The 14,711-nt window shown below is 43.6% G+C and overlaps 1 protein-coding gene across 1 annotated transcript in view; it reads right to left on the reverse strand.

Moving 5' to 3' along the window:
• Nucleotides 1–14,711, reverse strand: part of UNC80 (unc-80 subunit of NALCN channel complex) — a 131,610-nt gene that overhangs the window by 93,660 nt on the left and 23,239 nt on the right. The window contains exons 12-21 of the mRNA XM_088668750.1: nt 13,766–14,034; nt 12,740–13,108; nt 12,457–12,588; nt 11,103–11,250; nt 10,019–10,167; nt 9,249–9,418; nt 8,391–8,492; nt 4,529–4,737; nt 4,118–4,224; nt 2,698–2,854 (exon numbers count right to left, since the gene is read on the reverse strand). Of these exons, the coding sequence (XP_088524876.1) occupies nt 2,698–2,854; nt 4,118–4,224; nt 4,529–4,737; nt 8,391–8,492; nt 9,249–9,418; nt 10,019–10,167; nt 11,103–11,250; nt 12,457–12,588; nt 12,740–13,108; nt 13,766–14,034 (1,812 nt within the window). The remainder of the gene's footprint in view (nt 1–2,697; nt 2,855–4,117; nt 4,225–4,528; nt 4,738–8,390; nt 8,493–9,248; nt 9,419–10,018; nt 10,168–11,102; nt 11,251–12,456; nt 12,589–12,739; nt 13,109–13,765; nt 14,035–14,711) is intronic.

The following is a 14,711-nucleotide window of genomic DNA, read 5'->3' on the forward strand; positions in this document are numbered from 1 at the left end:
CCCTCTCCCCCTTTTCATGCTTTCTTTGCCACACAGGTCTCTCTGCATCCCATTACAGCTTTCTCTGCACCTCAAAATGCTATCTCTTTGTTCTCCACAACACCACATATCTCCCTCACTTATTCTTCCTTGAGTCTCTTTTTAGTCAGACCTCCTCCACTCAGATATGGCATGCAAAGCTTTCAGTCCCAGAATTTCATTGTAAGTGAATTGCAGAAGCTGGAAGGTCATATAGTGTGAATGGCTGGCTGCAATATACCAGGGTGGGGGCTGAATAACACCAACCAAATTCCTCTCAAAACCAGGGAGAGGAGAAGCAATGCTGAAGTAGTGATTATATTAATTGGGAAGGGCTGTAAATCACTGGTGGAGCATGTGCTCTGCATAAAATATGTCTCAGGTTCAATAGGGCTAACAGAGACCTGCATCTGAGTGTTGCTGCCAGTCAATGTCAACTATATTGGGCCTTTGGGGCCTGACTCAGTGTTAGGTGGCAAACTGCTGCAAACAATGGGTGTTTGGAATTTTCCCAAGGGGCAGCAAAGAGATGAAGAATGGGGTGGAACTAGCCTAGATTAAAGCATAGTATCTATTAACCAATTGATTCCCTTTTAGGAACATACTTACTGCTAGAGGGCTAAAGATATTCCTCTCTCTTCAATGAGCTAGTCTTTCCAGGTAGCCTGGTGGAAAATGATGTTCAAATCCCCTTCCAATTCTATGATTCTATCTACCAAAGCCTATATTATATCCTCCTCTCCCACCATCCTGTCACACTCTGAATAATAATGTGACTGTATTACTGGCACATGTAAAGGTGGAACTGGGTTGTAAATCCTTTGTTTAGCTTGCTCTCCCCTCCTATATTGGGCAAGGTGAGTTCCTGAGTGCCCACTTCCATTCACTACAATGGGGTAGTAGAGGGAGGAAAATTTCAAGGTTTACATAATGTATATTGATGGGTGGTCACTGAATACAAGGACTTACTAAAAACAGCAACACTACTTCACAAAGCAGGGCCAGGTACTGCCAGACTGATGAGGCTCAGTAGACTTGAACTGGAGACGGTAGAACCACCCATTATCCCTACTTTAATATACAGTAATAGCCGTAAGGCAGGCATCCCCAAACTTCGGCCCTCCAGATGTTTTGGACTACAATCCCCATCTTCTCCGACCACTGGTCCTGTTAGCTAGGGATCATGGGAGTTGTAGGCCAAAACATCTGGAGGGCCACAGTTTGGGGATGCCTGCCGTAAGGGCTTAAATTACAATTCTGTTTGCATGAATGTCTCAAAATTAAAAATGAACTTCCCATTCAGTTTTAAAAGCTGAATTTCCAAAGAGGAATGCTAGCACCTGGATTTTGAAATCCATGCTACTTGTCTCCAGCTCACAGTTAAACACAAACATTTCAGCTTTGGCACTGAAATCTGTTATACAATGACCTGGGTCCAGGCACTATACTCTCAGTTCAGATAATTTAAGACAATAAACCTATTTGCAGCCACAGAGCTTGTACTTCTCAAACAACCCCCCCCCCCTTAGCATATTGGAAAATGCATCTTTTGAAACTGAGGGGACTTTCAAACCAGTTGATGACATGGCACTGGGGTCTGTTCAAAGGGGAGGATTCAAAGAGTCTTCTGGGCCAAAGTCCTCCTGGCTTAAGTACAGTCAGGAAGAGCCCAAACACTTCTTCCATTTGGACAGCATCTAATAGCAATAGCCACTTTATTTGGTACAGTACCCCTCTTTGTATAGAAATGCATTGTGTGATGGAGCAATGGCCAAAGGATACATACACTGATGTAGTAATGTAACTTTCATGTTTGACAATGCAATATGTAACGTCAGGTTATGTTGAGTACTATGAAAAATACAGAGAACAAAACTCATTGAGATGGGATGCTGTGTGTGTTCTTTTTCCAATACAAAAATAGAAGAATGTCAAGATGCAAGGTTGTTTCCTTGGTAACAAGCTCACATTTGCAACTGGATGGCAGTGAAGTACTTGGAAGCATACAATTCCTATCGTTTTTTTTTCAAAATAGGAAAGAAAGTGCTTTTTTCAGATGCCACTGCTTAAAAATAACAAAGCAATTAATTGCTTGTCTCAAAGAATAGTAATTTTGTTGAGAATGCAGGACAGCATCTCTCTAAGAAATGGTATGAAGACACAGGACATGCAAACACAGAAGAAAAGAGATAATTAAAACACATTTTGTACAGGGTTTTCCATTTCATCAGTGCTGAGCTTTACAGAAAATGGTAGATGATCAATAATGGGAGATAAAAGCTGATGGGCGCATTCATAATTTCACATCAAAGAGTGAAATTAAATTTTAGCATAATATGTTTGAAATCAGACCCCTGCTTTCAAATGATTTCCAAATTTCCCCCCTAAAGTTAGAGGGCTTGATTTTTTGGCAGTCCAAATGTTACTTTAGTTTAATTTATTGGCCCATATTTGCTTTTCCTTCTTGGCTAGAGTTACATTGAAATCAAAATGGCGTAAGAAGAAAAAGAGAACAAAAATGGCTACAAAGTATGTAGAGCCAGAGAGAAAAGCAGAATGAGTGCAAAAACCATGTTTAAAAAAAGATAAAGGATAAATTGAAGAAGAAAAGTAACCAAAGAATGGAGCGGGGGAGGGGGAGCAAAAAAGGACTGAAGAAACAGAACCCTGATTTCTAACCATCTTTTTCTTCTGTGTGATGAAGCTTGGATGGATGTCTTCGGCAGGTGCGCCATTTACCAAGACGCTTGAAGAAATTCTCCTCTTCATCTCGTCCATTCTCTAAGCCACTTCCTGGCCCTCCTTCAGACAGCTTCACGGCACTAGTGAATTTCACCTAAAAAAAGAGAAGGTGTGCCGTTCATCGTTAATGCCCCTTCTTTCAACTTCTTCTGATGTAATAGTCCCTCATTCCCATTCTTCTACATGCAACATTTTGAAGGCATAATACCTTGAGGGATGCTCCCACAAGACTTACTGCTAAGTGCTGTGGCATAAGTTGAAGAATGAAACACCACTAGGGTCTACTGCAAGACAAAAATTCATGTGCCTTGGCCTTGTCTTGCTGCTAAATGTGGGCAGCTGGAATCCTACGAGGAAAGACTTGCTCTTTGAGCACCTCTGCTTCATGGCCTAAGGGAATTGATTTTGTGCTTTCTTCTTGTCAGTGTCCCAATATGCACACAGAAAAGCCATAATGGATTATGACTGTGCGTAATGGGAAATAGCAACCTACCTAACACATCTGTGGATAAAAGAAATGAATAACATTTAGATACTTAAAACCACCCACAAGCATTAACAAGTGTAAATGATGCAGTCATCTTCACTATGCTAACTTAGAACACATAGAACATGGCTCCTTCCCAGAAAAAAGGTGGTTTTAAGAACAATCAAATATGAGCTTCCAGTAGGGTTGCTCCTAGGCTTTGTGTTGCAGAACAAATTAAGAGACTGTCATCTGTAATGCGAAGTGCACATTTTCCATCCTCAGTCTTATTCAACTATTAAAAGGTAAAGGGACCCCTGACCATTAGGTCCAGTCGTGACCGACTCTGGGGTTGCGGCACTCATCTCGCATTATTGGCCGAGAGAGCTGGTGTTCAGCTTCCAGGTCATGTGGCCAGCATGACAAAGTCACTTCTGGTGAACCAGAGCAGCACACGGAAATGCCGTTTACCTTCCCACTACTTGCACTTTGACGTGCTCAGGGCAGTCTCGAGCAGGTTGGGCGCCCTGGCGCTGAGGGGCGGAGATCACTCCGGCGCCCCCGCCCTCGCAGGGCGCAGCATGGTTTCTGCACGGTGCCCTGCCTACCCGCCCGGCGCACCGCGCCACCGGGGCTCTACCTAGAGCCGGCCCTGGACATGCTTTCGAACTGCTAGGTTGGCAGGAACTGGGACTAAGCAACGGGAGCTTACCCCGTTGCAGGGATTCGAATCGCCGACCTTCTGATCGGCAAGCCCTAGTCTCTGTGGTTTAACCCACAGCGCCACCTGCGTCCCGTCTTCAACTGTTACTAGTCATCTATAAGGAGTGAGACATGACAAAAAACAAGTGCACTATGCATATCTCTATGAGTTCAAGGAAACTTATTTACCCTGGAACTCTGCCGGATGAAAGAGAGCCGGTCTACAGAGCTGATGTCCAGAAGGTCTTCCACACCATCTGCCAGACCAGAAAGGGATGAGCGTTTCAGCCAATTCCCTGTTTTACAGAGAACATAGAAAAATGTGAGCATGTGTTTGCATCTACCAGCAGTAAATGTGGGTACCAAGGAAGCAACATCACATGACAAAAGGTTGGCACACATGTTTTATATGAAAGAGGTTTTGTATAGAAATGGATGGTAATAAATATGGAGGAAGACTGAATAATATATATATTCTCCAGGTGCTGCTAAAATGTGAACAGAACATTTCTCTGAAAATGTCTGTGCACTGATACATGGAAAAATAGAAAACATATTAAAAGTTATAAGATAATATCATGTGAAGAGGCATACATTTACCTAAGGGGAGTTTGAGTTTCTTTCGGAGTGAAATCCTCCTTGAGCGAGAGCGGGATCGTCTCTCGGTGGTTGCCCCAGAGTGTGCAGTTGTGCATTCTGAGGTATCCTGCTCCGACTGGCTACTAGTATCACTCGCTGCACTCTGAGATTTGAACATCTTTCGCCAGAAATCTTTGCGGCCTAGGGCTGCTCCTTGCATCTGCTCATCACTGCAAGGGATCAAATTGCATGGTTCGTAAAGCTTAGCCAAATGTACCCAGGAATGCACAAAGAATGGGAGCACCTTACCTTTTCTACTCTGCTCTAGTGGTCAGAGATTGCGTGACATTTTGTTAGCTTTCTTTGGTGCTCAACTTTGTCAAGAATAGGCTACTTAACATTTGCTTAGTGTTCTGGATTCTCATAAACACTCAGTACATGGTCCTGTGATCATTACAACAACCCTGTAAGGTAGGCCAGTGTTACTATCCCTGTACTGCAAATGGCGGGCAACGCCAAGTCTGAGAGAGAGGTTTTCCAAAGCCACCTTGATATAGTAAGAGGCTGCATACACAGCATGCTGTAGATGTTTTCCTCCCAGAACTACAATTCCCAGCATCAGGATTCTTTAGGGGTGGGGTGCACTTTAAATGTATGGTATGTACACAGCCCAAGGCTTATGGTTAAGGTAAAGGTAACAGGACCCCTGACCATTAGGTCCAGCCGTGACCGACTCTGGGGTTGCGACGCTCATCTCGCATTATTGGCCGAGGGAGTCGGCGTACAGCTTCCGGGTAATCTGGCCAGCATGACAAAGCTGCTTCTGGCGAACCAGAGCAGCACATGGAAACGCTGTTTACCTTCCCGCTGTAGCGGTATCTATTTATCTACTTGCACTTTGACGTGCTTTTGAACTGCTTGGTTGGCAGGAGCTGGGACCGAGCAACTGTCAGGCTATTGGAAGTCAGAAATCCTTATCAATCTACTGTAAATCACTTCAAGATCTCCCAGTGGAACCTAACCCAACGTCTGCCCACCTCTGGTATAAAGAGCTATGCCAAAACAGTGAGGCACTAGAAGTAGCAGCCCACGGACCAATTGATCACCTTTTGGAAAGAATCCTCTCTAATGCTCATGATAATTATTTCACACACATTCTTCAACAAAAAAGCACTTGATGTAGGGATGTGTCATTTTCATACCATTGTTCTCAGCCCACACTTTTAATGTAAGGATTAGATGTACAATAATGTAATCATATCCATATCTTTAAAAACGTGATTCATTTCATCTCCCTAGCAGATGGGATAATCATAGCAATGAAGCTATAGGTAAACAGGAAATCCTCTGTGGGGCCATGTTTCAACCACAGACTGCATGAGAACTTGAGTTAAGTCTCCAAGCTGGCCATTAACTGTTCAGGCAATATTAAATTAAAGATTGAGCTTTATGAAACAAAATGTCCAAATAAACACACCATACATAAATCAAGATTGTTCTGAGTAATTATCTTTTGTGCCTTTGCTAATTGTACAATCACTCTTCAGTTCAATCCAATGCAATTATTTCTACAGTCTTAGATATTTTCTACTGCAGCACTGAATACTATGCACAAAGAAGTCATTAGAGGGAGGGGAAAGGCAGAGAGAAGGCTGGAAGAATGAAGTGGAGGCAGCAGCAGATGGCAATGTTTTGATTTGGTAGGCTGCAATTTTTAACTTTGCTGTTTTCATTGCAATAGGTATTATATAGCACTTAGGAAAGTGTGGTGTTACACAGGTGCAGAGAGCCACTGTCTCCTCTCTCAATAATAATAATAATAATAATAATAATAATAATAATAATAATAATAATAATAAATTTCTCTGCACATTTATGGACAGAGAAAGAGCTTCCATTTAAATTAATTTTCAGATGAGATTGACTTCATACCTCTTATTTACAAATTAAGACATACCACAAGATGTAAGTTTTTGACTTCATGTATTATTTACACATACACTTCTGTTGCAAAAAAACCCTAAACACACAAAAAGTGGGAGGGAAATTTGATTTCCATTGCATGCAGTTCCCCCCTAAAAAAACATTTATCCATTATCCAAAACACTATTTTCTCTAAACAAGGTATTCCAACCAACAGACCAAAAAATGTTGTTTCATTTGGGCCAGAACATGTTTGCAATGCATGGTTCAGTCCTGAAAATGTGAAATAACAATTTCTGCTCATCACACCAGATTAATAATTATCAACCTCTGTTATGTCTGAGTTTTTTAAAGAATATCTTCCATGTTTGGGGGAAAATGTGGAGTCGCACCCTGACAGGCATTTTAGAAATTCACTGACAAACTCACAAAAGAGCAACATAGAAAAAGTAGTGACAGCAGTTTCCTCCATTCCCAGGCACTCAAGATATAATGGGAGGTGGACAGGTGCTTATTGGAAACTGTTTGTTTGTTTGTGCATACATACTGCACCATTTTCCCCTGACAGGGACTCAAGATCCTCACACCTTTTATAGAAACATTGGGAAATAATGTGGCCCAGGTCTACCTTACTTGCCGTGCCTTGCCCAGTTACTGCTGCAGCTTTTAGTGAGTAAAGGCTGCATCTGATTCTGGAGGAAACATCATAGCCAGTGGGTGGAACTGAGTGTAGCACTAGATGGGGTGTGCGGATGGGAGAAAGAGGACCCCTTGCACACATCCTAAACATGTTCTGGGGGTTCACCTAATCCTCCAGGGCAGATTTAGGGGGATGGGGTACAGGGGGAGGAGAGGGGGAAACTCCATTGCATAAGTAGACCTCAGTCCATGCATGCAACAACTTAGTTCAATTCCGCCCCTTGTGTCTATTAGACATTGATAGCCTCATCTTTCGTTACTTGAACTACAGGCAATGACTGATTCATGCAGGGGTCGGCAACATTTTTTAGCCGCGGGCTGGTCCACTGTCACTCAGACCTTGTGGCGGGCCAGAGAAGCAGCACGGGGGGGGGGGCTGGAAGAAGAGGCTAGGGGGGCAAGTAGTCCTCCTCCCCACCCCCCAGCCCCTGCACTTACCTTCCCAGGGGCTGCCACCGCTGCTGCTGCTACTGCTGCTGCTTCGCATGGGTAGGCAGAGCGAGTTCATCCGTTCCACTCTCTGGCCCACAGGAGCACCAGGTGGAGGGAAGATGAGTGGCGCGAAAGGGCTGGCTCTGGAGAGGGGCTGCTTAAAATGGCACTCAGCCAGCTCCCTTCCTCCTCTAGGCAGGGTGGGGAGAAGCCCGGAGGAGGGAGGGAGGAGGCACTGCTACGGTGTGTGTGAGGGAGGGGGGGAATGGTGCAGCCCAAATGAATAGAATCCCCATGCCAATCCACGGACAGTCCGCGGGCCAGATCCTGAAGGCAATTGGGCCTGATCCGGCCCACGGGCCTTAATTTGCCAATCCCTGGATTAATGTGTCTCTGAAAAACGTGTAATAATGCACACACGCACAGCACCGAACCCAGAAGTGACTGGAAACATTACTAAATGTGTCACAAAAAGGGTGTAACACGGTGGGGCAGGGCATTATGGGGTGGGAGGGTCGCTTATACACGATTTGCCAACACATGCAGGGGCCAGGAACAAAATATTATTATATTATTTCACAAATGGATTCACAGATGACCCAGTCCCACATTCCATACTTATCCATGGTTTGAACAATTCATGATGGTAGCCTGTCTGTTGCTGTTCTTACACTTAAATTTAAAGCGTCAGCACAATTCACGCTCAGAAGGGCGAACATTTGTGGCTTACATAAATTAAGGCTAGAATATCTAAAGGTAGTGACTAGAATGCTTACCAGATTTCTTGGGAAGCCTGAATATACCTTTGAGCTCCAAAATATTTACTTACTGCTCTGGAGTCTGCATTGGGCGGCTTGAGATGTAACTGCGGCATTCATCGGGAGCTGAAGGCGGTTGTCCTTTGTCAATGACAACACTTCCCACTTCAGATCTATGCAGACAAAACAGCCACAAGTATAGTAATATTTTTTTTTCAAACCCCTACCTTGTATTCCTGTAATAAGAAGTTGGAGGTCCATGTTCCCATGCCTCATCTGTATGCACTGCCATCACAAATCTGTCATGACAGGCAACAAGCATCGAGGTGCACAAAATGTGCAATAAATCATTGACTATTCACTTTTTAAGACTCACAGCTCGATACATACTCAGGTGTAAGTCCCGCTGTGCTCAAGAAGACTAACTCCCTAGTAAATATGCATCGAATTGCAACATAAACGTGGATAGGACCACACTCCACTTTTCAAACACTCTCTAGAAAGAAACATGCCTGCAAAGTGAGCTTTAAGTCTGGATCTCACAGGTACAAATTATGATCAAACTTGAGGTGTCTGCTTAAGTCAAGAGTCCTTCAATCCTGCTTTGTGGATATCTAATGGGGCAGTCTTTGAGATGATGAATAAACTGTGTGCAGCCCTTAAGTGTGCTTCAGGGCCATGGATTTCATTGGACTTCAAGCACATTAAACTGTGCTCTCTGTTGCATCAATATCAACAAGGTTTGAAGGAGCAAGGATTGTGTTATAAATGTTTTTAAGCCTTAGCAAAATTGTGTGAATATCATTTATCTCCTTACTCCAGGATACTCCTTATGCTGGGGTGCTTGGTTCTGCACATTTGCATTAGGGGAAAGGTAGGGCGGGGCATCACTCAAACATCTCTGTGCATTTTGCACTTCAGTTACAAACCTTTTACTGCCTGATGGTTTGGGCTCCTGTTCAGCTGTTTCCTCTGCTCTTCTTCCTGGTATCAACTTCTCAGCACTATCCAAAAGGGCACTAAGGGCTACTCTTCTAAAGACATTCCCATGAGCTTCCTTGATAAACTGAACCAGTTGTCGGATGTCACAATACAATCCCTATGGAGTGCAGGATAAGTGAAAAGGAAAAAGAATGAAAGATTTGATGTGTTTGGAAGCCAATTAAAGCAAACATCAGAATCATTTCCCCTGAGTCGTGGCTTTGAAGCAATATTGGCCCAAGCTTCGGTCCTTTCATTTTCAAGGAGCCGTGACTAAGTGTCTCAAAAATATGAAGTAAATTTAACCAATGTTTGGGTTTTTCAAGAGTTACCATCATCTCACCCAACATGGGAAAAACTCATTCAGGTAAATTAACGGTGATTGGATTGGAAACAAATGTGGACATTTTACATGAAGATTTTGAAAACTGCAGAGCAGATTCTGGAAGGCATTTCCCAACATGATTTTCCACTGAGAGAAGTGGCACAGCTCTAGTATGCAGAGGATTTAAATTTGTGTTAATTGGAAATCTTTGTCAAAACTGGAGGCAAAAGAAGTGCACACAGTCAACCTTTTCCTTATGGATAAACTCTGTCTGGTGCTCTCTCAGGTTAACAATAGTATCAATGCTTAGGCTGCTAAAATAGTATTGACTGAAATTAATCATGCTAGGATTTCAGGGCATAACTGCTATTAAAGGATGCAAGTGTTCCTTACCAGGTTCTCGGGGCTATGAAGCTCATGTGTAGTAGAGGCACAGCGGGTGATAAGTGATTTGAACATGGCACTGACAATAATACCTTCCACACTTTGGGCAGTAGACTTGTTGTCCACTGTTGTGAAATTATTTCCAAAACCAGCCTTGTCTGCAAAACGCAAGCATTAAATAGTCAAGTTGAACTGTTCGGTTTTCACAAAAAATGGCAAAACCTGAATCAATAATACTCTTGACATCCTCAACTCCTATGTTTCGCAGCAGTGTCATTTCTCTTAAGGAATCTTATGATAACGTAAGATTTTATTAAAGCTTTTCCATAATAAAAAAGGTAAAGGACCCCTGACAGTTAAGTCTGGTCGCGAATGACTCTGCGGTTGCGTCACTCATCTCGCTTTACTGGCCGAGGGAGCCGACGTTTGTCTGCAGACAGTTTTTACAGGTCATGTGGCCAGCATGACTAAGCCGCTTCTGGTGAAGCAAGAGCAGCGCACGGAAATGTCGTTTACCTTCCTGCCAGAGCAGTACCTATTTATCTACTTGCACTTCAACGTGCTTTCGAACTGCTAGGTTGGCAGGAGCTGGGACCGAGCAACGGGAGCTCACCCTGTTGCGGGGATTCGAAATGACAACAACCTTCTGATCGGAAGCCCTAGGCTCTGTGGTTTAGACCACATCACCACCCAATAAGATAAAAGAAGCTAATCTAAATAAAAAACGAAAACAGAGAAAGAAAGAGAAAAGAAAACACAGATTCCTCTCTCAACAGTAGCTCTTTACCCTTATTGCACTCAGAAAGTGGTGGACCCTCCCAGCTCTCACCTGAGAGCTTTCCTTTCTTCTCCCAGTCTCTCACCTTGGGAGATCTTCCCCTCCCTGCATCTCACTCAGGGTCCTTCCACCAACCACCTACCAGTTTCATGCATGTGCAATCCTTGGGCCCCAACAACAGCCCAGAGCAGAGGACACCAAAGGAAAAACAGAAAGAAAGAGAGGGGTGGGGAGGGGAGGGAGATTTAAAAAAACCAAGGAAATGGGGGGGGGATGAAGCTGGGGGGAGGCTTTCTAACAACAGCTTATACTTACTGTCAGTGACTGGCTCCATGCAGAAACCTAGCAAAGCATGTAAAAAATCCACCACATTGTTGAGTGAATCCTTGTTTACATAATCCCTCATGGTTTGCCGGAATTGCATCTTATCCAGCTTGTACAACTTTGTGAGGCAATTCTGAGCCTATGGAGAGAATATCAGGCACTTAGGTTCTGGTGATAGCAACCATGTATTATTTGGAGAACAAAGAAAGAAATTAAGCATGGGACAGCCCTGCAGCTCTGCGTCTCCTCTTCATTGGCCATGTGTACTAAACGAGAAGCCGTACAAAATGCTCCCATTGACAGAGCTTCTATGTGAAGGGACAAAAAAGTAGTTGATAACATTTGGTCATGGGTTATCTATTACAACACATGATAGGAGAGATGAATGGAGACACAGGGTTGCTATTTTCATAGGGGAGCCGTGCGTCACCCAGAACATGCATTTCTGCCCTTCGTTGAACTCCTACACCAAACTTTGGTTCCCATGCAGTGCCAGCAAGGGGTACAGTCTTGGCAAGTCTTCCCCTATGTCTTAGGAATGGCTGGTTAATCTTGGATTCCATTTGGCCAACTCTTTCAGTTCTCCAGACACGCAAATGCATGCACACATACACACAGACTGAAAAATCAGAGCAGCTCAACCAAAGCTGACCATGATGCAGCCCCATCAAGTGGGCATTGATGTAACTGTTTTTTTAAAAAAAGAAAAGGTTGCCCAACAGTACAACATGGGGGCAGCCGTTCTTTTGACTGGACGGTGGTCTTTTGTGCACAGAATTACACAGGAAGTAGTGTGTGGTCACTTCCTGCATCATTTTTAAAAGCATATTTACCTGGTGTGGCAGAGGTGCCATGTTTTGAAGCTGTTCCAACCAGCTTTATACTGTTATAAGCAAGAATGAATTGATTTAATTCGGTCACTGACCAGATTGCAAATAAGCAAGAAAAATGACAGGATGCCATTGGTACTCACAAATATTAAAGTGTGTGTGTGTGTGTGTGTAAAAGTTTGTGTGTGGACTTTTTAGAATTTCCCTGGAATTATCCTAAAAGATCTATACAGAAATGGGCTGGGGTGTGTTTTTAAAGGTCTACATGTGAAAGCAAGATGGGGCCGATTAGGAGGGATTCATCTATTTCTAGCTGGAGCACTCACATACAGCACAATGCCCTTACTCACTCCTGTCCTCTGGTGCTACATCACGGGCTTCACAGTTAAGAAACGAAGGTCTTGCCTTCCGCATACAATTCCAGACCAAGATGAATGCTGTGAACTGCTCAGACCAGGAACTCTACAAAATGGTTTAAGAATTCTGCCTCCATCCCTTGTTCTGCCATGGCATACCTGATGTCTCAGGCGGTCTCCAGAGAGCCCACGGTGACCTTCTCCACAGCCATATGCACAGCCCAGAGACTTCACAATTTTTATCAGCATTGTCAGAGCCAGCCTGTGTGTGCTTGCTGGAGTGCTTTCCTCCTTAGCAACAGGGGGAAAGAGACAACAATAGCCCATTTTATTGCACGAAGCAGATGTATGTAACATTCCAGGTTGTTTTTGTGCTCCCAGACAATCCAATCTAACAGACAATGAATGGTGGGTTAATCAGCCTCATATAACCAACATGTACCTTCTCTTCCTTTTTATCATTCTTCTCATAAGGCCTTCCTCCACCTTCTCCTCCTCCGTCACCTCCTCCTCCATCTCCTCCACCACTTCCTCCTCCTCCTTCTTCTCCACCGCCATCTCCAGCTGCGCTGGCTGGGGCAGCCCCAAATCCAGAGGCTGAACTACTCAGAGCCCCCTTGAGATGGAAGGAGGTCTCGCTTTGTCTCTTCTCGCTGGGTTCATTCTCTTTGTTGTCACTTTTCCTTCTGATCTTCTCCACACAGGGCACCACACCAAGCTGAAGCAGGCATTCCACAATATTGAGGGCCACATCACAGATTCGGGAGCTGATGTCATGATTCAGGACCAGGAAAACAGCCTTGAGAACCACCTTGGAGGATGAAAAGCAAGATGTTACAAACAGTTTTGTTCTTAAAGACAGCATTCAAAATCCCGGCTGAGCTGGCAGCAAAGACAGATTTTGCCAAACTTTTATGTGGTCATTTACAAAGCATGGTTGGTACGCCACTTCAAGGTGAGCTTGGTTGTGGCGTGATATGCTTTGCACTGAGGTGTATGCCATTTATAGAAGCTTACCAAAACAAGTCGCTGTCTTTACTCTTCGGCCAGAATTGATCTAGGTCACATTTCTAACAGAGTTGCCTTTTAGCGAAACCATAATGAACTTGTCATAAGAGGTGAGAGAGAAATGCATCAGCCACAGCAGTCATTGAAAAAGTTATTTGGGATAAGAAACTGAGAGTGTTTCGCAATCGGACAGTCATTAGTTTTCACCTCACAGGTTCAATTTAGAGGGAGTTTCTATCAAGTGCAAATTGCAGGTGAGAGGAACCTGATTCATAATGAGATTGCAGTGGAAGTCAATGCACAAAACTGGACAGTCCTTCAAATTGCTATTTATTTGTTTATTCTTATTTCTTATTTTTATTCCTCATGAAATAAATATTCATCCAAGTGGGTTACATATATTTAGAAAATTAAAAATGGAATAGCTAATGTCACAATGAGTATTGCCATAAATATTTACCGAAAGATCTAGCATGCCGTTCTTGTGGACAAAGTTGCTGGTCCCATCGATGTGGTCTGTATCCTCCAGGCAGCTATAGTTGATGCAGGAATCTGTCAAACTCCGAGGGAGATTGGCGCATGCCAGGGGCTCATGAGGCATCTCTGGAATGGGCACCTGGTTACAGAGCTTGCGCATGTGCTCACTGAAGAAGTCTGCATACCCCACATTGAAAGAGGCCAGAGTGGTGTTGAATGTTGCCACTGTGATGGTGGAAATTTGGGAACGTACTAGGCAGAAGTACAACAGATACTGTTAGCTTCACAAGGGGAAGAATTTATTTATATTATGTCTTTTGTTTTTTTCATAAAATTTATTCATCGCTTGCTTGAAAAAAAACTCAAAAACCCTCAAAGTGGTTTACAAAAGATAAAACAAGAAAATCAAGAAAATTTTACAACCCTACTTTAAAACATAGAAAAGTTTAAATACCAAAACAGAATTACCTCAGCTTTCTAAGCATCTGGGTGGGCTTGTCTAAACAGGAATGTTTTTAGCAGGCTCCGAAAAGGGTACACTGAAGGCTCTTGCTTGCTCTCAATAGGCAGGGAGTTTCAAAATGCAGGCACTGCCACACTAAACAATCGAGTTCCAACAAATGTGGAATAGGTATCATGTGGCACTTGTAGTAGTGTCAGTCCCTCCAATCAAAGCAGTCTAGTGAGTGCATGCAGGGTAAGGCGATCTCGTAGGTAAACTGGTCCAAAGTTCTTAAGGGCTTTAATAGTAATATTTACTCATAGCAATACCTCGAACTTGGCCCACGAACAAATTGGCAACCAATGCAGATCTCTGGCCACAGGTGTTATATGCTGATAAGGCATCACTTCTGTCAGCAATCATGCTGCAGAATTCTGCACTAACTGCAGCTTCCGGATCAACTTGCACCCCGAGGAGGTCACTTCAG

Source organism: Zootoca vivipara, chromosome 1 (genome assembly GCF_965207765.1).
Source record: "Zootoca vivipara chromosome 1, rZooViv2.hap1.1, whole genome shotgun sequence".
Classification (NCBI taxonomy): domain Eukaryota; kingdom Metazoa; phylum Chordata; class Lepidosauria; order Squamata; family Lacertidae; genus Zootoca; species Zootoca vivipara.